General features: G+C 44.3%; 1 protein-coding gene across 1 annotated transcript in view; it reads right to left on the reverse strand.

Annotated features, from left to right (window-relative positions):
- Window positions 1-25,293, reverse strand: part of rassf5 (Ras association domain family member 5) — a gene marked incomplete at its 5' end in the record, with an annotated part of 35,442 nt that overhangs the window by 4,277 nt on the left and 5,872 nt on the right. The window contains 4 exons of the mRNA XM_083971242.1: window positions 888-1,001; window positions 11,306-11,466; window positions 22,674-22,863; window positions 23,029-23,339. Coding sequence (XP_083827368.1) covers window positions 888-1,001; window positions 11,306-11,466; window positions 22,674-22,863; window positions 23,029-23,339 — 776 coding nt within the window. The remainder of the gene's footprint in view (window positions 1-887; window positions 1,002-11,305; window positions 11,467-22,673; window positions 22,864-23,028; window positions 23,340-25,293) is intronic.

The raw sequence follows: 25,293 nt of genomic DNA on the forward strand, positions 1-25,293 counted from the left end.
TACTCACCCTCATGTCGACTAAGGGCTGGGAGAAGTTTCAGAATCCTCCGTTCCTTCTCCGTGCAGTACTGCATATCCATATGATGGTTGTGAACGGAGCTCACTTTTCTTCGTCCAAAAAGACACACCAAAAAACATCCAAATACCTCCATACTGCTCGTCTGTGATTGTGTCTTGTATTGAAGCCCCAACATGAGAAATTGTTCCGAAAAAAGTTAAATAAGTCTATATTTTAAGCTTGTTTGTAGCGGAAGCTCCCAGTGTCTCAGTTCACTGCTTTGCCTGTGTCTGTGCAAATCTCGCGCAATTTGCATTGACACCCAGTTCACGGCTCCGCAAATCGCGCGAGATTTCGGCAGAGCAACACTGAGAGCTTCCGCTACAAACAAGCTTAAAATATAGACTTATTTAATTTTTTTCTGAACAATTTCTCATGTCGGGGCTTCAATACAAGAGGGACATTACAGACGAGCAGCATGGAGGTATTTGGATGTTTTTTGGTGTGTCTTTTTGGACAAAGAAAAGTGAGCTCCGTTCGCAACCGTCATATAGACATGCAGTGCTGCACGGAGCCCCGCTGTAACTCAGAGAAGGCACGGAGGACTCTGAAACTTCTCCCAGCCCTTAGTCGACATTTGAATTTTGGGTGAACTATCCCTTTAATATAGAAATAATTTGACATCTTGCAAAATAAACAAACTCACTTTCATGAAACTAAAACTGATCTTCTCATCTTCATCTCCTTTAAACTAATATCCTACATTTTGTTCTAAGCTTGTTTGCTATATTATGTCTGAACTTCCTGTTCCTATTGTGTGAAGTAAGAAAGCAAGGAAGCTCAGAAAGTCCACTTTCATTGTGAGCTTGACATTAGACCGAGCACTCACCGGTGTCATGCCGTTTTCAGTGATTTGAGCGTTGTACTCTTCTATCCTGGCCCGCACCTCTTCCTCGGACAGGTCTTTTGTCCCTCCCACCTCTTCCTCCTTCGTCTCATTCTGCTGTAGCATCAAAGAAAGAAAGAGATAAAGCGTCAGTATCAGAGGAAGTAGTTTAGTATTATAGCATGGATGTTTTACCAGCAGATGGCGCTACATCCTCCTGCAGAAGTCCTGTAGAATAACAACATGACCAAATGTCTCTGTTTGGCTCAAGTTTATGAACTGATCTCTGAATAAGACTGATCTGATTCTGAAGCATTAAAAACAAAAATCTGATTTTCAAGCTTCACATTCGGTCGATAAAGAGACTGAACTCTGAGCTCTGTGTGGCCTCTCTCATTAACAACTTGATGATGATGGCACTTCCTCTTCCTGTCCTCCATCTCAGCTGCCCTGATTTTATCTAATGAAGCTCCTCAAAGACTCTTCACTAACCCCCCTTCCCCTCCTTTTTTTTCTCCTCCTCAACTCTGCAGCTCTACACACGGGAGGAGGAGGGGGGAAAGGAAATTGTTGTGAATGGAGCGAATCACACATTCAGCATCACAGCCTCTGGTTTTTCGCTGTTACTCAGGAATCAGAGAGAGAGAGAGAGGAGAGATGGAAAAGCAATGAAAGGAAGGAGGAAGGGAGGGAATAATGTGAGGAGGAGGTGGGGGCGGAGGGTGTCAAGGAGGGGGAGGCAGAGAAAGATGTGAGAAAGGGGTAAGGAGTGATGAAAGAGCGGCTGCTGAGCCAGCCTTAGCAACACAGAGTTTGATGAGGTTATTTATAGTACAGTGGGATGCATCCTCTCTATCTCACAATAGCTGCTTTTTTTTCTTTCTCCCCCGTTCTCCTGTTTATGTGCAATTTCTGGGGCAAAGAGAGAGAGAGTAAGAGTGTGTGTGTATGTGTGTGTGTGTGTTTGACAGATAGAGAGAGAGAGAGAGAATAGAGGGCAGGATGGTTTCTGTAGGGGAGTCCTCAGGTTGTGTGATGAAGTCACCGCTTCATTCAACACAGATGCAGTGTGTGCATGTGTGTGTATGTGTGTAAGTGCATGTGTTTCTCTGTGCGCTATAGATTGAATGACACATTCACATTCACACACAGAGCACAAGTGTAGCTCAGCTCCTCCTGCTGCTGAACAGTCAGCAATAAAAAATAAAAGAAAAATAAGAAGAGGAGATAACGATACAACGTTAGAAACTGAAGGTCGGTGTTTGGAGTGGGAACTGGGGGGATTTTTCCGCCCACGTATCTCAGTTCATTTTGATAACTGCCTTTATATCACTACATCAGCTCTTATCAGCAGCCACTCCTCTGTGCAACTGATCTGCTACGATGATCAGTGCACGTCACAAATAAATCAAGATGGATATAAGAAGCCTGGTTGGTTGTGGTTCTGCAAGAAAACACAAAACTGTTGGATAATAACAATATTTTTCTATATTGCACTGTGGACATTGTCTTTGTATGTATGTGTGTGAGAATGGGACTTATACCCGCTGCTAAGTCTCCAATGTCTTGGTCCAGTCCATTACATTTGGATCCATCCATTTATTCATGCACCTTAGGCCAATCTATTTAAACTTGCACTTGCACTTTATACCCGGCACTTTATAGAACTCATGCTGACATTACTGCACTTTATGTATTCGTATGAATGTTTATATGATGTGAATCACTGTTTAACTCTATGTGTATTTTTTATTTATTCTGAACTCTACCTCTTATTCCTCTGTCTGTTTGTTTATTACCTGCCAAGGGACTGCGGGTGTAAACTAGCAGGGTTTGCTAACTCTGATGTTCATTAATGTGTATTGTCCCTTTCAAATAAATGAAATAAAATAAATAACCAACAACCAAATGTAAACGGTGGAAGTCTGGGGTTATAGGAGGAGAACCGGAGGGACACGGAGGAGCGGAGGACTTGTATCTGAAAGTCCCCCCCCCCCCCCCCCAGTCTAAAATCAACAAAGTGAAAAGAACCATGCAGGAATTCCTGTGTTTGTATGCGAGTTTCTAAATGTATCCGAGGCAGTGCCCTGCCCTCCCTTTCTGCATACCAGTGAGAGTGGTCACAGGACAATAGAGACGGACAATAGTTCAGTTTCCGCCCCTGAGAGTTCCACAAAGTCCTGGGACAGAGGCCCGACTGACCGGTCCTGGACCTGGACCTGGACCTGGGGGTGCCGGGGCGACGGGGTTAGGATGGTGGGGTGATGTGTGTGTGTGTGTGCGTGTGTGTTGAGAGGCAACGACCGACGAGACACAGACACAGAGAGATGTGAGGAGTGATAGAGCTGAAACTGTCTGCTCTGTGGTTGCACTGAGGAAACGACCGGAGGACCGAGGGGACTTCCTTTGTTTTCTTCTTCGCTTTTCACAGAATAAACTAAAGTGATACAGAAGCTACGAATGTGCACAGTAACACGACCGACCTCACCTACAGATAATAATAATAATAATAATCATATCATATCATTGATGCAGTGATGCAGCCGGGGTCATATTCTTGGTGCTTCTTGTATCGTCCTCGACTGTTCATGTGTTTATTTTCTGACAGTTCGTCCAACACAATCTGCACAAAACTGTCACATTTCACGGAAAAGCATTTAACATTTTATCTGTTTGCTGCTATTTATCTGGAAGCCAGCTCTCTTGCAAGTTCTTGTTTTTGCAGAATTTGTTGTATTCATTGTGTTACTTTACCCTGCAAACACTGAACTCCACACAAACAATGTGACTTAAACTAGAAATATGTTGTTCATGCTGAGTGAATATGACAATAAAAGGTCATTCTGATGATACTGTCTGATAAAAACACAGGTTTTCCAGTTAAATGTTCGTAATTCAGGAAGATGCGAGGCAGCCGAGATGTGTAAGATATCTCGGACTGTTACATAAGGGTCACACACACACACATACTCATGCACACACACACATCTATACAATACATGCCATCCAGATACACACAAGCCTCGGGGTGACATCATGGGTCGGTGTTGCTGCTCTCACAGTGATGAGATCAGACAGGAGAGGTCACATGACGGCTGGAAATGTCCCTGGAAAAGTTTAAACTACAACATTCAGCCAAAACCTGTGACACACGACTTTAATCCGATCTCCTCCTCCTTAACCTGAAACTACTCTTGACTTTGTCGGTCAAAGCTGTAAGTGTGTGTGTGCGCGTGTGCGTGTCTATGTGTGTGTGTGTGTGTGTGTGTGTGTGTGTGTGTGTGTGTGTGTGTGCCACTGACATCATGATCTCCAGCGAACACTAGACTCCGGGATCTATTACAAGTGGCCTGTGAGTCTGAGGACATGATTGGTTCTGCCAGAGTTCATCCAACAACAGTCACAGAATAAAAGCCGAAAAGAATTAAACAGTCACACATCAATATGATGATACACACAAACACATTTACACAAATATACACACACACACTGCTACAGTAACAGCCTGCACTCGCATAACGACGCCTTTACTGGGTCAAGTGTCGAAGAGAAGAAGCACAATTGAGAAAACGCACGCTGATTCTATTTCACAGCTCAGAGACTGCTACAGGCCAGCACTGACAGCAGGACACACACACACACACACACACATGCAAATACACAACAGTACAAATATTTTAACCCTTTGACTCTTTAAAACGAGAACATTACACTGTACAAATGCAAGTTCACTGCATTTGATCCATCTTACTGGATTCGTTGTATCTGGTCCCAGTTCAACTACTAAGCTATTTAAAGTGAAATGTAAAACTATGCATGCATATCTTATAGATTATTATTTGTTTTCTGCAAACAATCTTCATCTGTGACATTAAAAATGAGGTGGAAACTTGTGTAAAATACAAACACTCAGGTTAAGTAGGCTATCTGTTCTTCAAAACCACAGAGTACATGATGACGACTGTGAGTAATAAGACAGCGATGTAACTTGCATCAAAAGGCAGACCAGAGGAGAAATTGCACAAACCCCACACTGCTCTACAGTGGTACTCCCACGCACATACACACAGGTCCACACACACATACACATGCATACAAAACACATTAAAGCTGGCTGGCTTAATCTGGAGCAAAAGGGCTCAGCTCTGGAAATAATTCATAAAGAAAAGAGGATGTGACCTCCTCTTCCACTGTCTGATGAATGGAAGTCTCTCCCCTATGTGTCCGTGTACTGTACATCAACGCATGGATGGAAAAAGACTTAACACAGTGACACATATTTACTGTAAAAGCCTTTAGAAATAAACAGCAGCATCATGTCTGTATTCACAGGACGCCACACAGATCTTTGCATATCCTCATTTCCATATTCAAACACGGGAAACACGAGGACGCTTTCTGGGAAAAAAAGCATCCCACTGCAGGGTTAGGCCACTTTTAGTGCAATTACTGCGGAGGATGAAGAGCAATTCCCCTTTCCGTGTTCACCAGTTCATAATGCAGCTATATTATATTTCACGCCACATTTCTGTGCCTGCGTGGTGCCAGAGAAATCAGTCTCTATCAGCTGGCAGCTCCAGCTCCAGTCCAGACAAACTAACCCCAATACTCTGGTGTGTGGGCAGCGTGGTGGCAGCTATCCTAACTCCTCGCGCTGACAAACACAGCTGGTCAATTATTCAGAGATTAGACCTTCTCCAAGTCAGACACCAGCGGCACACAGCCAGGACAAGGACAGGGAGAATATAACTGGGCCTGGAAATGTTTTGCATGGATGAAAATGTCTTTGTAGTTTCAAGAATAACATCTAAAGGTTTATGGTGCAAGCAGCATCACCGGGGTCACCTTTCTGCTTGAGCGCTGCAACTAACGATTATTTTTTATTATCAATTAATCTGTCGATTTGTTTGGTCAATAAAATGTTAAAGGGATAGTTCAACATTTTGGCAAATTGGCCCATTGCCATAATCCCTATAGTTTTAGCAGTAGGTTAGTTACCTTTAATTGTCAGTGCAAGCTATTTTTAGAACGGCGGAGCAGAGCCGTGAGCTGCTCAGAGCTGCGCTACGGAGGCTCATGGGATTTCTTGGTTTCCCTCATCAAACTCATCAAATACACAATCCAACAACTCCAAAACGCTCTGGTGGACAAGTTGTGACCTGCACATTCACCACACTATGAGATAATAACGGAACATTAAGAGACAGAGTTGTTTTAGAGGTAAATGCAGAGACTGCTTGCTGAAAAACTGTCCCTGAAGGCAACGCGCATCAGCGGCTTTGCATGAATTTACCTCGAAAACAATTCTGTCTGGTAACGTTGTGTTATTATCTCATAGCGTGGTGAATGTGCAGGTCACAACTTGACCACCAGAGCGTTTTGGAGTTGTTGGATTGTGTATTTGATGAGTTTGATGAGGGAAACCAAGAAATCCCATGAACCTCCTTAGCGTAGCTCTGAGCAGCTCGCGGCTCTGCTCCTCCGTTCTAAAAATAGCTTGCACCGACAATTAAAGGTAACGAACCTACTGCTATGACTATAGGGATTATGGCAATGAGCCAACTTGCCAAAATGTTGAACTATCCCTTTAAAATAAAAAACAATCAATCAATCACCTATAATGTGCTGACACCCTGCAGCGCTCTTATCTCCAGTTACAGCTTCTGTGTCTGACGACGATGACACAGTTTGTGAGTTAAGTAATTGAATGTACAGTTGGACCAAAACAGAATCTCAGGAAGTGCACACGGGGGAGCCAACAAAACCATGAGTTGCTATGGTAACTAGGAAAATGGTTTTGGTACAGTGAGTAAGTAGTTGCCCTGCACACACGCGCACACACACACACACCCTCTCTCTATTTCTATCACACATACATGCACACTCTCTCTCTCTCTCTCGTTCCAGTCAGTGCAAAAACTATTAGCTGTGTTTCTACGGAAACCTCTCCCACGCAGCGTAGAGAGAAGATGCCTCCGTGGAATCTGTAGGCTAACACCGTTAGCTCGGCTGACACATGATCTGTGAGGATGAAACCGGCCTGCGCTCCTGCTGTGATGCTAACGGCTCTTCTCATGATCAACGAGCTGCCGGGAGGCGTCAAAGGTCGCCGGGGACGACACATCGACGTTGCACAAGACAAAACATGACTGACTGTAACCTCTTTCTACACTCTCACATACATATTCACACACACACACACACACACACACACACACACACACACACACACACACACACACACACACACACACACACACACACACACACACACACACACACACACACACACACACACACACACACACACACACACATACACACACCTAGAGGCCTACTAAAGCAAACACTACCACTTCCTCTCCACACTTCTGCTTTTCTGACAGCATGTTTTTGATATAAATGGCAGTTTGGTTCCCAGCCCCCAACTGAAACACCGACGCTCCGACAACCTTCGTCTTCATCATCATCATCCCTCAACAACACACTCAACACATTCAACAACAACATCAGAATCTAGATCAAGAAGAAAGAAGCTCCTGAGTCCAGCTCTGTTCGCTGGTCTGTACCTTCGCTGCAGCAGGCCTGGGCTTGCGGAAGAACGATGTCTTGGCGGTGAAGAAAGTGAAGTCTTCGCTCTCATCGTCCAGGCTGCAGTACCCGCTGCTCATGCTGTTACTGCTGGTCATGGAGGGGGTCAGCACTGTGTTGACAGTCATGGAGAGGTCCAGAGATGGATTGAGGAAGTGCTGGGGGGTTTTTTGTATCTCGAAACACAAAAAAGAAGAAAAAAAAAAGAAAAAAAGGCAGGGCTGATGTATGTGTGATCCTCAGCCACAATCAGAGTCTACGAGCATCTGAGCGTCCGTCACTTCATCCGGGAAACGTCAACGCTCCTCGTCATCTGCTGCCGATTCATCCAGAGAGGTGAAGTCCCACCTGAGAGGGGGGTGGGGGGGGAGACAGGTGAACCCGGCTCAGATTCGGCAGCTTCGCCTGCCACCGGAGAGGAGACCAGGAAATCCGAGAGCGAGCAAGCGAGCGCACAGATGTGTCACTTCCTCCTCCTGACGTGTGTGAGAGAGTGTGTAGTGTATGGCACGCACACACCATATACAGTATATACGCACCTGGTCATGTGTAGCTAAACACACGCAGAAGTGCACACCACACAACTTGTCAATGTGTCACACAAACACACACATACACATAGACACGCGCTGGAGTCAGTTTACAGTTTGGTTTCAGGTTAACCCCGCTCACCTGAGAGCACCTGTTTACCCACACACAACACACACACACACACACAACATCCTGCTCTGCTCGGTTTATATAGTTCAAGTCCTGGTTGCAGCAGCAGCAGCAGCAGCAGCAGCGAGACGCTCAGTTATCCTGTCGTTAGTGTGCACGAGCATCCGTCCGTCCATCTCTCTATCTATCTATCCGTCCGTCCGTCCCTTCCTTCCTTGAGTCTGCGGCGTCAACAGTAGCAGCAGATCTCTTGGCTGCAGCTGCAAGACGCTCACAGACGCTGCACCGTTTCCTCACTCCTCTCCTTCTTCCGTCTTCCTCTTCTTCCTCTTCTCTCCGTTGCTTTGGCAAAAATACTACAGATGCCTCCCACTCAGCCTCCCGCTGTTTCTTACACTCTCCTTCTCCTCCCTCTCTGTTTCTCTCTGTTTCTCTCTCTGTCCGTCAACGCACCCTCACTCTCCTCTCGCCGCCTTGCTCAACCATCTGTGGTTGAGTGTGTTATCAGCCTGCGAGCACCCTCCCCCTTTTTCTCTCCCTCCTCTCTCTCTCTCTCTCTCTCTCTCTCTCTCTTCCTGCGAGCAACTGCACCCTGCAGAGCACGGCCACTTCCTCTTACACAGAGCGAGAGAGAGCTAGAGAGAGACAGAGAGAAACGATGCTGAGTGAGAGATATGAAGCCTCACAGCTCCTGTTTTACATACGTAAGAGCAGCAGTGACAGGAAGCAGCTCGCAGGCTGAAGAAGATGGCTGCTTTGCTTTGCTTTGCCGCTGACATTATGCTGCAGCGTGCGAAGGAACCAGAGCCCATTATATTACAACCTGCTGTTGTAAACATGTCGCACTTTTATGTACTTTTATAGAGGAACACAACATAATTGGTGCTTAGTAATCAACATTAAAATCACTCAGGGACAGATAGAGGGGTAATAAAACTGAGAGGCAGCTGCTGGGTTGTTGGTGAAGGTGAGATTAAAAAAATAATGAATAATTACCATGACGATAGAGATTAGCGTGACCTCTAACCCCACACTGACCCTACGCTCTGCCCTCTAACTCTGGCAGTGACCCCCCCTTGTCAAAAAGCAGCTAATGCCGCTGCTACTGGTGAGATTGATGCATGTGCATGTGTGCGTCTCTCTGCACACGCCGGTTCTTTGTGTATGTGTGTTATAGATCTGCAAAACCATCTGAAACTTACCACACTTCTATCAGTAGGACCATTTAAATCCATAACTGCATCTTATTTGACCTCCAACTGCTCCTGTTTTTAACTAGACTTCTCTGTTTTCACTTTATCTTTGTCACTTTACTTTTTGGTATTTCGGATTTCGGATATATGCTTGTATGCTTCAAACGTTTTGTGTTGTGTCTTGTCCATGGATATGTTTGTATATTTCAAGCATTATTTGTGTTATGCCTTGTCCTCAAATGTTTTGTGTTTTGTCTCGGCTATATTGTAAATGAGGTTGCTCCTCAATATATTTCCCGAGTTGATTTTATAATCTACTCGGACGTGATTATATGGAAGTCTAAACGCTGCAGCACACACACAAACAGACACTGTATCACCTTTTTTCAGCCAGTGTCTTTCTCTCTGTCAGGTTGGAGTCGGCTGAAGACTGATCACCTGCAGCTTTGCCCCCTTCCATCAGTGTAATCACTATGGGGAGGAGGCAGTGTGCAAGGGGGTGGGATGCTACACAAACACACACACACACACACAAACACACACACACACACATGCATACTGAACGACACTCCTGCTGGTTGTAAGTCGATGAAGCATGGACAGTTTGCTGCCTGCGTGTGTATTGTGACTGCAGCGTATTGAGGTGGGGGGGGGGGGGGGGATCAATTTCTGCTGATGCACAGACAATAAGGACTTGGAAAGACACAACTACACACAGGTACACACACATGCACACAAGTACACACACAGAGCTGCAGCTAGAAAACAGAGGGGAAGAAAAGGGGTTCTGCAGGAAATGAACTGTCATGTCTCCTCTTGTCTGCAGCACGAGTGCACTCCATGAAACAAATTCGAGTGTGGAGGGAGGAGGCGCTTAGTCACAGAGTTCATATGTACCTCCGAGACAGACATCATCAACGCTCACTTAACTCTAACAAAGCTAAAAAAAAATAAAATAAAAAAAAAGACTCATTATTTTTGTTCCAGTACATTTTCTACATTAAAAGAAAGGGGCAATGTCTCAGAGCATCAAACACATTTGGTTCAAATCTCTGCTATTTATCCTCCTCCTCCTCTTCCTCTTCGCTTGCTTCATTTCTCGCCATCCCCATCAGAGCAGCAGGATTGTGTATTATGTGTTCACACTCTCTAGAAGAGGAGTAATACCTGGCAAACAACCAGGGGTCTAATTTTGTGTTATACGCCCCCCTGAGTATAAAGTCGCTGCCAACGCGCTGCTGCAGGCCGGCAGGGTTATCCGGATTTCTCTCGTGCATGACACGGGATTCTGTACAAATGTATTTGTATTTGTGTGTGTGTGTGTGTGTGTGCACTGCATTGCATGAGTGACTGAGGCTTGGATGCCAAGAACAGTATGCAGGCTTGCACTCTATCTGATTCCTACACACACAAACACAAACACAAACACATAAAGAGTGGGTGCATATAATTATACTGTATCACTGGAAATCCAATAGCTCGGTACAGTGAGTGAGTCTGAAAGCCAAAATGATAGATTTTAGAGTTTAACATTACAATCATGGATAACTAAATATATTCCGCTTGCAAACAAAACACTAGGGGAACAGATAATGGCTCGATGCAGCTACTATGTCGTAATAAAGGCTTCAGATCTACAGTCAGAGAGATGAGAGGAGAGGAGAGGAGGTGGAGAGCAGGAGGGAGGGAGGGAGAGACACGAGACGGTAATGTGACTGAGCAGATTCGGTCCTCAGAACGTTCTGTGACCACAAAAAGCAAAAATGAGCGCATGTATAAATTTATAAGCAGACAGCTGAGGAGTTGGGGCAGCTTGTTGTGAAAGAGGAGGACGGTTATGTAAAAGTGTACTGTAGGCTTCAAGAGATGCTGCGGAACGAACCCTGACATCACCCAATCCTGACTCATGTGCTTGCTTGCTTTTTTTCCTGAAATAACCTCTCGTTATTTATTTTATGTCTTTGAAGTGCTGCTCACCTTGTGCCGAAGCCGAGCTGTAGAGGAGGAGGAGGCGGAGGAGGAGGAGGAGGAGCCGCCGGTGCTTCTGGGAGATGGAGTCTTTTCAGGCTGTCTGTCCCTCTGGTTGCAGTCCAGCTGCACCTGGCTCTGACACTCCAGGTGACAGGTGTAGCTGCAGTCTGACGGACGGGGGAGAGAAACACAAACACAGATCAGAGAGACGAGTGTGAACAGTTTGACAGCGTGAGAAGAGCTCGAAACGCTGTGGATGGATGGACACCTGTCAGAGTGTAACACACATCACTCACCTGACACAGTGTGTGAGTCAGAAGAAGTGGAGGAATCTGATTCAATCCAACATGAGCAGTCACACTGAACTTCACTAGTTTACACAGAGAAGTGGCTCCACCTAGTGGCCGAGTTCAGACTCACACTCTGACAGCTTCTCTCAATGAAACACTCCCCATACAGTACTATTGCTACTATAGATAGATAGATAGATAGATAGATAGAACGATAGATAGAACGATAGATAGAACGATAGATAGATAGATAGATAGATAGATAGAACGATAGATAGATAGATAGATAGATAGATAGATAGATAGATAGATAGATAGATAGATAGATAGATAGATAGATAGATAGATAGATAGATAGATAGATAGATAGATAGATAGATAGATAGATAGATAGAAAGAGCGAATGATAGATAGATAGATAGATAGATAGATAGATAGATAGATAGATAGATAGATAGATAGATAGATAGATAGATAGATAGATAGATAGATAGATAGATAGATAGATAGATAGATAGATAGATAGATAGATAGATAGATAGAGCGAACGTTAGATAGATAGATAGATAGATAGATAGATAGATAGATAGATAGATAGATAGATAGATAGATAGATAGATAGATAGATAGATAGATAGATAGATAGATAGATAGATAGATAGATAGATAGATAGATAGATAGAACTCCTGTGGGATCAATGTTTCATCTGTCAGATGCCAGGAAACACTCGGCTGATGAGTACATCTGTCAGGAAATAAATATGATAGCTCACCACATTGATGGTCGTAATGGACACACTTTAGTTTTAGACCATAATGGAACTAAATGCATCATCGTAAATAACATATACCGTATCCATAGCTGTGTATCTACATCGTAATAATAATGCACGCAGCAGATCTCAGCTCTGGTGTGGTCACTGCTGCTCAGTTTACAAAGAAAACAGATTAGATTCAGGGACTTCCCCCAGAAAAACTTCCCCAAACATCTCACTGTCCTTCTTTAATTTCTAGTTGGTTCCACATTATACATTTTTTTTTTTATACCTTGCAGACTTTATTGTGGTCAGAGGCGTTTCCACCACAGCAGCAGCCTCACATCTCTCTCTCTCTGCTCCTCAGGCAGTGAGGTAATCCATGCTAAAGAAAAACTGCACTGGCAAAAAAGAAAAAAAAAAGGGGGAGGACGGCAATTTGGGGAAATTCTGACTCATATTCTTTTTATGGAGCTGAAGCAGGAAGAGTCTTAAATAATAATAGGCTATACTGTTGTCTACATGCAATCGGCCGTTAGCTCATGTGTTCACCTCTACTGTGTGAGAATGAGCTGAGCTGCTGATATGAATGTCTGTATCCTGCAACAACAGAGGGACACCACACACACACACACTCAATATGAGCACCGTAGCTATGGCAACAAGCTCCTTGATGATGACCACTGTGGAGAGAGAGACACAGAGAGAGAAGAGCCATGTTTACTTAGCTACATAAGGTCACTGGTAGAATTTGTACGTGATTAACAATGACGAGCGATAGGTCTCAGATTCATTTACAAAATACCAGAAAATTAATGGCAGCTATGAAGCAGCTGGTTCAGGAATGTGTGTGTGTGTGTGTGTGTGTGTGTATGTGTATGTGTGTGTGTGTGTCCGTGTGTGTGTGTGTGTGTGTGTGTGTGTGTGTGTGTGTGTGTGTGTGTGTGTGTGTGTGTGTGTGTAGGGAGGAGACGGATCAGCGTTCAGTGACAGCAGAGAAACGTTTAAGCAGGGAGGAAAGTTCACGTGAAGGATATTTCGCTCGTGACGGTTCAGAGGTCGCCACATTAAGAGAGGGAGCCAGGCGTTTAGTGTGTGTGTGTGTGTGTGTGTGTGTGTGTGTGTGTGTGTGTGTGTGTGTGTGTGTGTGTGTGTGTGTGTGTGTGTGTGTCACGGGGGGCAGGTTGGCAGAGACAAGAGGCTGCTGCAAGGGGAAGGGCTGTGATGATGCCTCGCTGACAGCAGGGATGTGTCGGGGGGGAAGAGCAGAGTTCAGATAAGGGAGACTCTGCTCATGACAGTGGAGAGGTCGCAGTGAAAAGAGTGAACGAGAGGAAACGCACAGAGGAAGAGAAGAGAGAAACTCCTTTCCTGTCCTGCTTCACTTCATTCACTCCATCCAACAGAAATTAGAGCCATATATGTCACAATATAAGCCTATAACATGACATTAATGTGGATAATAGATTACATTTATTGTAGTGTTAGCCTATTTATATATGATGCATTTATGAAAATACATAGGCTATACAGCGATCAGGCCTAACATTATAACCACCTGCCTCATATTATGTTTGTTCCTCTTTTGCAGCCAAATACACAACAAACTGTGATGCTCTGTGTATTGTGACACCTTTCTATCAGAACCAGCATGTATCAATGTGGTCAGCCACTGTTTATTCCTTCCTTGGACCAACTTTTGATAGATACTGACCTGTAGTGTTGTGGTCAAGACCACCTAACCCGAGACCAAGTCAAGACCAAGACTAAACCAAAGCGAGACCATTTTCAAAACCATTACTGTATTCAGTACCAATACTCATAATTAACATGTGGCTTGATATTGATATTGATATTATTCCTCAGCTAAAAAGAAAAGATAATTTGACATGAAATCTAAACCATAGTTAAAGTGACTATGAGGACTTTCAGAAAGTGAAGTGTTTTCACACTACATTTCCCATGAGCCTCCGCGCGCACGGTTAAATTCTTGGACCGGCAAGAAAAGATGAGACTCTTTTATAACCAAAAGCAAACTCCTTAAAGGTAAACTAAAGTTTGGATTGAACAGAAGAACTCCTCTCACTGTTGACACTGGTGACACCAAGTTTTTCAGATGGTGACACACAAGCAGATACTTTAGTGGAACGATTTAATTATCTTAAAGTTGTTGAATTACATCATATAAACCAAAGTGAGTGAGCAACAGAGAGACATTTGTGGTTAAAAACAAATCACCGTCTGCAGCTGTGGTCTTGAGAAAAAATCCAGCTCAACCAAGACTGAGACTGAGACAAGACCAAGACTAACCGGTCCCGAGTATGACAACACAACACTACAACTCAACCACTGCAGACTGGGAACACCCCACAAGAGCTGTAGCTGTTGAGATGCTCTGACTCAGTTGTGTAGACGTCACAGTTTGGTCCTTGTTGGTTCAAATCCTCACACTTGTTAACGTTTCCTGCTTCTAACATGGACAAAGTGTTCACTTGCTGCCTAATACTATTATATCCCACCCACTAACAGGTGCCATGACTTCACTTCACTACAGTATATGGAATTGTTCCATTTTCTACCAGGTTTAATGCATTTTTATTCCATATATGTTTCTACTTTTTTTTTACTTCCTAGACTGTATGGAAAATTCACTGTATATTTACATTTGCGGTGTGAAGAGCTGTGAGATCCGGCTCCACGGCCCTGATGTCATGTTACCACTAACAACAACAACTCACTGCTCCGATGCTGGTGGCATTTTGTTTCCTTTGGTTATAGAATATACTGTTTCTGGTCTTTATATGCTCAGTGTATTTAAACATTACAGGAGAATGAAGCATGAGCAGCAACATTATAGTTTTGCACCTGAACGCATCGCGGTGTGTGTATCCTGTGTATTGTCTTCTCTTTGTATCGTGTGTGTTACTTTGAAACTTTCACACCTCTACTGTTTCTCTTAAAAGCAGTTTTCTTTTCTGTTCATTTCTTCTGAAGACGGGAATGAGAAAGGAAAAATGAGAGCAACAAAGGAGGAGGAGGAGGAGTGGAAATGTTTTCCTGCTCCACACCTACAGCCTGATACACCCCTGTCAGCAAGTCATGCTTCTCCCATTCCCACACTGATAAGACAAACTGTCTCTGTCATTCACACACACTGACAGACACACACACACACACACACACACACACTGACATACTAGCACAATAAGTTAAATTTACTTATATTATTCTGTTTTGTTTATAGCCGGTGTTTGAATAAAGGTGAAAGATTTAGCTTTCAGTGGAACATAAAGGTTTAGATTTAGGGGTTTTTCTTTGTATGTAGACCTGTGTGTGTGTTGTTTGTGTACCTCATCATACATGTGTGAGTGCTAATGAGCAGGTGGAGAACTAGTGAAGGTTCCTAATGAAGGTCAGTGTTTGCTGACACAGGCACAAACACATGGATCGGTGACGGAGAGGAGGAATGAAAGAGAAAGTAAAGGAGGAGGAAGAGGAGGAGAGTCAGCAAAAACAACACATTTTCTTGTGTGACCTTTTTGTTTTTTTTGTGTGTGTGATCGTGGTTTGGATGCTGCAGATAAAATCCCCCCCTCCCTCCCTCCTCCCTCCTCCTCCTCCTCTCTGGACGACACGTCGGTGCTCGCAGGGCTTCCCTTCTGCTTTTCTGCGGGAAGTCCACTGTTACACAAGTCTGAGTGTCGAAGGAGGAAGTCGTTTGACTTTTTAAAAGGGCGGTGAGGCCGATCCGATTCCCCTCAGCCGGGGTTTTAGGAGAAGTCGTGTTCAAGTCGTCCACTTATGTGAACCCAGTAACTTGTCTCGTTGGGAGGCTTTTTTTTCTCCCAGCACATGCACATGCAAAAGTTGTTTTGAAAACACGTTCTTGTCATCCGGCTTTATCGTTTCACATCATCAGACTGGAAAACACCTGAAGCTCCATGTGCTGATCCAGCTGTCAGCATCCATATACACTCTGTCCTTTCACTTATGTTTTGAAATATGATTCTTCTCAGACTCTTTTCTTTATTATTCCACCATTGTTCTATTTTAAATTTACATTGATCTTGTTTTATATATTTGGGGGCTCTAATGTATTTATTGTGTGTTGGTTTCTCCTTCAAACCTAAATCTCACTGTAAAACAAAAAATGTTAATTTACAGAAAATGTTCTTTATTATTTCATCATCATATTTGCACAAAATCCAAAAAGTATGCTCAATTAACCATTACTTTTTAGATTACATCAATATTGAGTTGGTTTTTTAATGGTAATTTATCGTGTTTTTACATAAAATATGATGATTTTCCTGCTCATGAAAAATATAATTGATAATTGAACTGTTGTTGTCCTTGTTCGGTACGTCTTTTTATATTATATGTAAATGTCATATTCCTTTTATGTGTGCACATAGCTACTTGGGCAATAAATTTAGATTCTGATATAAAATTATAGCTGTATTTCTCTTTCATCCACTGCCACTGTGTTTTACAGAGGAATGCTGCTTCCTTTGATGATTGACTGGCTAGAATAAAAGCTTTCTTTTAATTCTTATAATCAATAGTTAGGGGGAAATCTCTGCTGCTCTGAGGAGAAACAGTACAGCCCAGAATGCAAACTCGTTTTCATAAGTGAACGGTGCCAGTGATTATTTCCATCTTATTTGCGATTTAATGAAATTATGAGATTCCCAGTCTCAGCGAGGAGGAGTTATTATGATATTGAGCTATTATGAAATGTGCACAGACTCATGTATCCGGGGGCGGGGCATCAACAGATGACTGTAATGAAGTTGAGCCATAAACACTCATCAGCCATCATGTCTACAGTCTGTGAGTGTTATGTTGTGTTGTGTTGTGTTGTGCGTCTCCATGGTACAGTAAATGGCCTCAGTTTCTCCTACACACACACACACACACACACACTCCTCCTTCATCCCCTCATCCCATCGTTCCAGTCTGACGGCTAGGGCGACGATGCAGAGCGATGATGGAGACGGAGACGAAGCCGAGGAAGCTCAGAAGTAGTAGTAGCGTGTAGTAGTAGAGATCTATACTATGTCGTGGCGGCCGTCTTCACTTCCTCTGCTGCACTTGGGTCGATAATGCCCCCCCCCCCCCCAACCCCCCCAACCCCCACGGTGAAGGAGCATCGATTACAGCGATTTATAATGACCACAAGTCTGAGGTGGTGGAAGCTACTGAATATTTTCTTCTGTTTTTTTTATCATCTTTTGTTCTCTTCTATTCTCATTCCTCTTGTTCTGGTAAAAGGCCACAGAGCCAGAAAAATGCCCCGTTTCAGCTTTTATCTACAGTAACCGGAGATGTTGGACTGAGAGTGACTCTGTGTGTCTGTGTGTGTGTGTGTGTTTGTGCAAGACAGAAAGAGACAGGAATTGGAAGATAGGGGGATGTGGGTGGTTGTTTTCTCTCTGTGTGTGAGACAGTGGGTGTGGGACAGACAGCGGAGGGGCTGAGACAGATTAGCTGTGTTTCTCAGGTCACGGAGGATGTCTGCGTGGCACCAGATAGAATATTATGGTGTGTTTGTCTGGGTGAGAAGAAGAGGTGGGGGTTGGAGGGGTTAAACAGGAGGGGAGGAGGAGGAGGGAGGGGTAGTTAGGTAGGTAGCTTTAATGTCAGGGCGATGATACTAACACGGTTAGTAATGAAGCTCAGGGAGGCTCTGCAGGTCTTATGGGGGGAATTAGGAGCAGCTTCAGGGTCTTCGGGGGGGCTTTAAACAGTCTGATCCCATCACAGCTCATTTGGAGCAGTTATCCATGATCTCCTACTGTGGAGCTCACACACACACAAACACACACACATATGAACACAAACACATCATGCCACTCGTTCCATAACGTCTCTCATTCACCTAATGAACTCTAATTGCCCCTGAATACAAATCTGATCCCCACGCTATGGAGGTACATTTGCATCTTTATTATTCAATCAAAAGAAAAGTTGATTTAAAGAAAAAAGATATTTTCAATCAAATAATAACTCACTTAATAATAAGAAAAACCTTTTCAATCAAAGAAAAAAAGGGTTTAAACACAATTTTTGGGGGTCTCAAATGTTTCTTTTGCATTCAAACATGTTTCTTTTGATTTAAGTGAAATTTGTTTTGATTGAAAATATATCATTTTTGTTTAAATCAACTTTTCTTTTGATTGAATAATAAAGACATAAATGTACCTCCACCATACCACCCCGTCCCTCTGTGCGTATTTGTGGAATGAGCAGTAGTTTCGTATTTGTTTCTGACTCTGTTTATCTCCATCACTGCAGCATCTCTTATCTCCATCTGTGCAGCTGCAGATGCTCCCGGAGTTACTCAACAAACAAGAGAGGAACCGAGCTTTAGTTTTGTTATTCTGAGCTAAAAATGACAATGACGTCATCGCAGAGTTTTTACGTGTTACTCAACTGGATGCTCTAACTGTGGGTTACAAGATTTGGATTGATCGGTATTATAAAGAATGCATGATAGTTGTCATTGGTTTAGAAAAAAACCCAAACAAGATATTTCTGCTTTGAGAGAGCAACATGGCTGCGTGACACATAGCAGAGCGGTCAGCAGCGTCCAGTCACAGTAAATCTGACTGGATGTCTCTGTAGTGTAAGAATGTCTGGTTTGTTTGCTGCTGCAGTCTCCTCCAAATATCTGCAGACCCCCCCCCCAGCTGCTGGACCATCTGTGCAGCAGGACTGAGCCAGGTGTCTGAAGTCTGTTTCAGAAGAATGAAAAAATATTATGTAGTAAAAAAAAAAATGTCTTATTTGCCACCTTAAAGGAATAGTTCACCAAAAAATGAAATTACTCACCCTCATGCTGATATACTCTGGAGTAGTTTTGTATTCCTCAAAGTGCATCTGGAGACCCAGGAGGCCAGTTCGTAGTCCAATGAAAACTTTATATGAGTCAATAGCACCCAACACAAAAACGTCCATAAAACTAAACAAAAACCTTTTTATATTCCTCCACAATGCTCTGACGTACCCGCACCCCAGGCAAATTCAATACAGGACTGTTTAGGCTGTAAAAATGTCCTATGACGTTGTTTCCAGTAAACTCTGGACTATATCCCTTCAGGACACTTGGATTGCAGCGGACAAGCAGTGTGGATGAATATTTCAAGGTTTTTGTGTAGTTTTATGGACTTTTTTGTGTCTGGCGCTATTGACACTGATATAAGGATCTCATTGGACTACGAACCGGCCTCCCGGGTCTCCAGATGCACTTTGAGGAATAAAAAGAATAAAAAACTACTAGAGTATTCATCAGCATGAGGGTGAGTCAATAATGACTGAATTTCATTTTTTTGGTGAACTATTCCTTTAACATCCTGAACTGGTTGGTTGTTGGTCTGCAGTGTTGGAGCAAAACTGTTGCTCTGCAAAATTGTGTTGCATGGCCACGACCGCAAGTATCGTCATTAGAATAAAAAGAATGGGGGATATGACGAAGAGTTTCAAGATGAAACGGGACAAAAATAAAACTGGAAAATTCAAATGTTTGAAGTCAAAAAACCTCCCAAGGTCAAAACCTGTGAAGTAAAACCTCGAGGTTTAGTAGATTAGATAATGAAACTTTTCCTGCTTTAGTCATATAATACAATCTGCCCCCACACAACCATGGCACAAAAAAACTCTGATAGGCTATTACATAACAATGTGATGATGACTGGACTGGACCATCTCCATGGAAACTGACCAAACTCCGTCAGCTGATGATGAAGACCACGAGATGTGGGTGAAAGCTGCGGCTTTGTTTTTCTTACTTTATCAAGATTCAACATCTACAGTCAAGAATGAACTGTTAGTTGGGGCAAAGACACACAAATGTTTTGAATTCTACGCCACACACACGTTGATCTGAATTCACTTTGTTCGTACCAAAGGAAAACTTTAAGGATTTATCCGCCGCCTCACAACAAACAGACTCAACAAAGAGCTGTCAAAATCCAAGCAGCTGAGACAACAAGCAGAGTCAAAATCCACATAACACTGAACTGAACCCTCTCTTTGAACTGCACCTTTAATCTTGGATGGCACGATTTTTGTAAAACAATAAAAACAATGGCGTCTTCACAATAACGTGCTTTACTGAAACACTGGAGTAAAACTATGACAAAGCATCTTCTAATCTAAAACAAACCTATATGTTCTTCAGATAAACATCTCGACACGTTTCATCAAATCAACAATTCAATTATTTTATTCTCAGCAGTTCAGAGCCTTTTTCAAAGAGGAAGTTTCCAGCCAGTCGGCTTCATCCTAGACTGTGACACACTTTGGCAGCGGATAATTATAGATCGGAGAGAAGAGAAGAGGAACTGAGGAGTCTGATTTGGGCCAGTTTGTTCTTTAAAGGATTAACTGGGTTTCCTTTACAGGGAATTCCATCTAAAAACATCTATTATCCGTCTGAAGCTGCTGCTGCTGCTGCTGCTGATGCTGATGATGATGCTGTCCACGCTGCAGCATGACGTCACTCAGGTGGAGCGGTGACGAGCTCGCTGCCCCCCCTGACTCATGTTTGGTCAGTCTGACTTATCAGGCTGACACAGGAGGACACACACACACACACACACACACACACACACATGAAAAAGCTGCAGTAAACATCTTTTATTTCTCCCTTTTTCATTCAGCTGTCAGTCTCTGGTTGTGAATGGATCAATAACTCTGCAGCATCCTCTCACTCCCGGATGGTCTCTTTGCACCCCAACCACACTGTGCTAATGTTACATTATGTAAAAAGAAACTGAATTAAAAAAAAAAAAAGAAAGAAGAAGCTGCATTAGCCGGCCGCTCGTCTATTTGGAGAAAACATGGGGAAAAATCGATGCTGCGCAGCCTCCACCAGCCTCCAGCCGGCTCACTCTTATCTCCAACTCCTGCTACAAATATGAAAGTCAATATGATAATCCACTTACATGGGATTTTCTCAGCGGATTGATGATGTTGGTTCTTTTTTCTGTGTTTGTCTATGTGTGTGTTTGTCTATGTGTGTGTGTGTGTGTTTGGATGTGAAAGAGACACTGAGTAAACTGTGGATGCTGCTGCTTTCATCTGACCTGTTTTTACTGGACTATTCTACTGTTTACATCCAATCTGCAGCCTCTGTCCTCACACTATCTTACACACAGGGACAGTGTCTATGTGTGTGTGTGTGTGTGTTTGTGTGTGTGTGCTCTTAACACAAAAGCGACAGGGGATGGTGTGGGGGTGTGGGATAGATCAGCCGATACACAGGGGTGTATAGACAAAGAGTTACAGCGCTTGAGGGCATTTCAGTTCACAGATAGACAGACTAATGCACACAATACCAAATATTTTGGCCGACAGCCGCCCTGTGAGGCCGGGCCAGGCTCAACAATGTCGACTCATCATCTTTTTCCTTTTTACCAAAGAGCCGTCCTGTAGTTTAATAATCAGCACCACCATCATTGTGCAACTTCTAAAAAATCTCTCGGTAACACTTTACTTGAATAGGTATTCATAAGATTGACATAACACTGTCATAACCATGACACAACAGCTGTCATAAACATCAATGAATACTTATGACAGCTGTTGTTAAGTGTCATTCGGTAAGTTATGTCACTTTTGATGCAAAGTTGACATTATTTGAGATGTTCCTTGTTATGAGAACTTGACATAATTTTTAAAGTTTGGCAATTAGGTCTGCTATGACAGTTTAAATTGTCTTTATGTCAAGTTGTCAGAACAAAAACATCTCAAACAATGTCAACTTTGCATTAAAAGTGACATAACTTACCGAATGACACTTAAAGCAGAAGTAAGCGATCCGGCCGTTTTGGCTAATGCTGCGTTCCAGGCAGGCTTTTGAAACCGTAAATTACAGCTTCAAGTCACGACTTACGACTTTGTAGCGTTCCAGGCAACCCACTCGTGTTTTTCCGACCTGTTTTACCTGTGAAAGTCACTATAACGGCCACTCGTAACTTCCGACCCATGAACTCGAACCAGATCGAACTGGTACAACTTCACTCGGCTCAGAGCAGAGTGACTGACAGACCCGTGTTTCGGTCCAAACACTCTATAGAAGTGATTGCTGTCGGAAGATATAACTATTTAAGACTTATATTAACACAAATATATCGCTTACTTCTGCTTTAACGACAGCTGTCATAAGTATTCATTGATGTTAATGACAGCTGTTATGTCAATCTTATGAATACCTATTCAAGTAAAGTGTTACCAATCTCTATTCCCAGTTTCTACCACTCTTCTGCATCCTGCTTCCATCATCCCTCTCTCTCTCTCTCTATACCTCCCTTCTCTCCTCCGTACCTGAGGTGGTGAGCAGAGATCCGTTAGAGGACGAGCGCCGCAGGATCCTCAGGCTGTCGCTCCAGGACCGGGACTTGGGCAGCCGCTTCAGCAGCCGGCCCAGCCGCCGCGACACCTGTCCGAAGCAGGCGCTGCCGGCCTCCCCGTCCGAATCCCCACCCCGGCCGACCTCCTCCAGATGCAGCGACACCTGGCCGAGGAACGTCCGGCTGCTGCTGCTGCCTTCAACTGCCCCAGCCCTGACCCCCTCCTTTGCCCCCTCCTTCTCCTTTTCCTCCTCCTCCTCCTCCTCTTCCCCTCCAGCTGTTATCTGTGCCATGGATGGAGCAGCATGGTGGCACCATCCGGCCGGCACCGTCCTGTGCGTGTAGCCCTCGCTGGCCCTCCTCCTGTCCTGTTGTTGCCCCCCTCTGCTGCTGCTGCTGCCACCGCTGCCCCCACTGTTGCCCCCCCTGTCCCTCTGAGGACTGCCCCAGCGCCAGCCCCCCCAGTTCCCCCCTCTGCCATCCCAGCGCAGCCACTCTGCCACCGGTGCCACGCTCCGAATAAACAGCCCCCTCTCCACTCGCTCTGCCACCCCTCCACCTGTGCTCCCCCACACGCTCTTCGACTTGCCCTCGCTCTCTCCTCCTCTCCTCTCTCCTCCTCCGATCCTCCTCCTCGCACCTCAGCTCAGCGTGCGGACATCGGCCCCAGATCCTCCACCACCGCTGTGCTGTACTTCTCTACTTGTTCCTCTCTAACGTTTCCCCCTCTCTCTCTCTGGTTTATCACTGCTCCCACATCCTCTCTCTCGTCCTCTCTCCCTCTCTGTCTCTACTGCAGCACCCACACACTCTGCAGTAACAAACAGCCGGCTTAAAGAGACAGAGACCCCGACGACGTGCTGCGATCCAAACAGCAACAGGAGCCGTTCACTCTCCTCATTCATTCATTCAGAGGAACGGCCGACGACTTGCTGAGATCTTCTTCTTCCTCGTCACCGCTGCCTCCTCTCCTCTCCTCTCCTTTTCTTTTCTCACCCTCTTCCTCTCTCTCCCCGTCTTCTTCTATCGGTTTGATCCGAGACCCCCACGACGACGGAGTGTCTGATGGAGGGGAAGTGAGTCAGCCATCCTGTCTAACCCCACAGCAAAGCACTGACATATCTTGTCAGTGTGAAGGACTCGCATCACCTCAGATGTGTGCGTGCATGTGTGTGTGTGTGTGTGTGTGTGTGTGGGCCGAGGTGATGCGCAGTCCGGCGGTTATTAATATGCAGTGTGAAAGAGAGAGGGAGAGAGAAAGAGAGAGGTGGCTGCTGGGAGTTCTCCTCCTGCCCTACTTCTAAAACTGAAGAGTTTGGAGGAACAGGATGTGCTTCACTCACAAGTGTAGCTATGACATAACCACAAGCAACGCCGCCACTCTCTGATGTCACCTCTTTTTGTTGCAGTGCCTATAGGTTGAGGATGATGATGATGATGTAATGTGTGTGCTTGTTTTATATGCAAAATTTCCCAACTGCATTCAAGCTGACATGAGCTTAAGAATGTCTTTGTCCCGTCCTCTCCCTCTCCCTCTCTCTCTCGCTGCCCTCACCTCCTCTCCCTCTGCAGTCCTCCTATCACTTCCCACCAAGGGCGACCTAAATATAGCCTGCTTGAAAATCCCCACTGTTCTGCCATACATACATATACAGTACATACATAGATACATACATGCAGCAGAGCAGCAACGCCATGCAGGTGTTTCTGTACAAGGGTGGAATGAAATAACCTGTATTTATCAAGGTCAAATTATCTCAAAGGGATAGTTCAACATTTTGGCAAATTAGCCCATTGCCATAATCCCTATAGTCATAGCAGTAGGTTCGTTACGTTTAATTGTCGGTGCTAGCTGTTTTTAGAACGGCGGAGCAGAGCCGTGAGCTGCTCAGAGCTACGCTACGGAGGCTCACAGGATTTTTTGGTTTCCCTCATCAAACTCATCAAATACACAATCCAACAACTCCAAAACGCTCTGGTGGACAAGTTGTGACCTGCACATTCACCACGCTATGAGATAATAACAGAACGTCACCAGGCAGAGTTGTTTTAGAGGCAAATGCAGAGACTGCTTGATGAAAAACTGCCTCCGATGGGAACGCGCATCAGCGGTTTTGCATGAATTTACCTCTAAAACAACTCTGTCTGGTAACGTTGTGTTATTATCTCATAGCGTGGTGAATGTGCAGGTCACAACTTGTCCACCAGAGTTGTTGGATTGAGTGTTTGATGAGTTTGATGAGGGAAACCAAGAAATCCCATGAGCCTCCGTAGCGTAGCTCTGAGCAGCTCGCGGCTCTGCTCCGCCGTTCTAAAAACAGCTTGCACCGACAATTAAAGGTAACGAACCTACTGCTAAGACTATAGTGATTATGGCAATGGGCCAATTTGCCAAAATGTTGAACTATCACTTTAAAGTGGCTGCAGAGGAAGAAAATAGTGAATGGTGGCGATGTGCTGAACATCTGCTCGGTAGCTCTGCTCAATATTCAATGCAGCTTTGTGTTGAGATTGTATGTTTTCAGCTGGGGACATATGAGCTCTGAAGGAATGTTTTGGCTGACGTCTAGTAAAAACTATATTCATCGCAGAGT

Source organism: Trachurus trachurus (genome assembly GCF_905171665.1).
Source record: "Trachurus trachurus genome assembly, chromosome: 5".
NCBI lineage: Eukaryota > Metazoa > Chordata > Actinopteri > Carangiformes > Carangidae > Trachurus > Trachurus trachurus.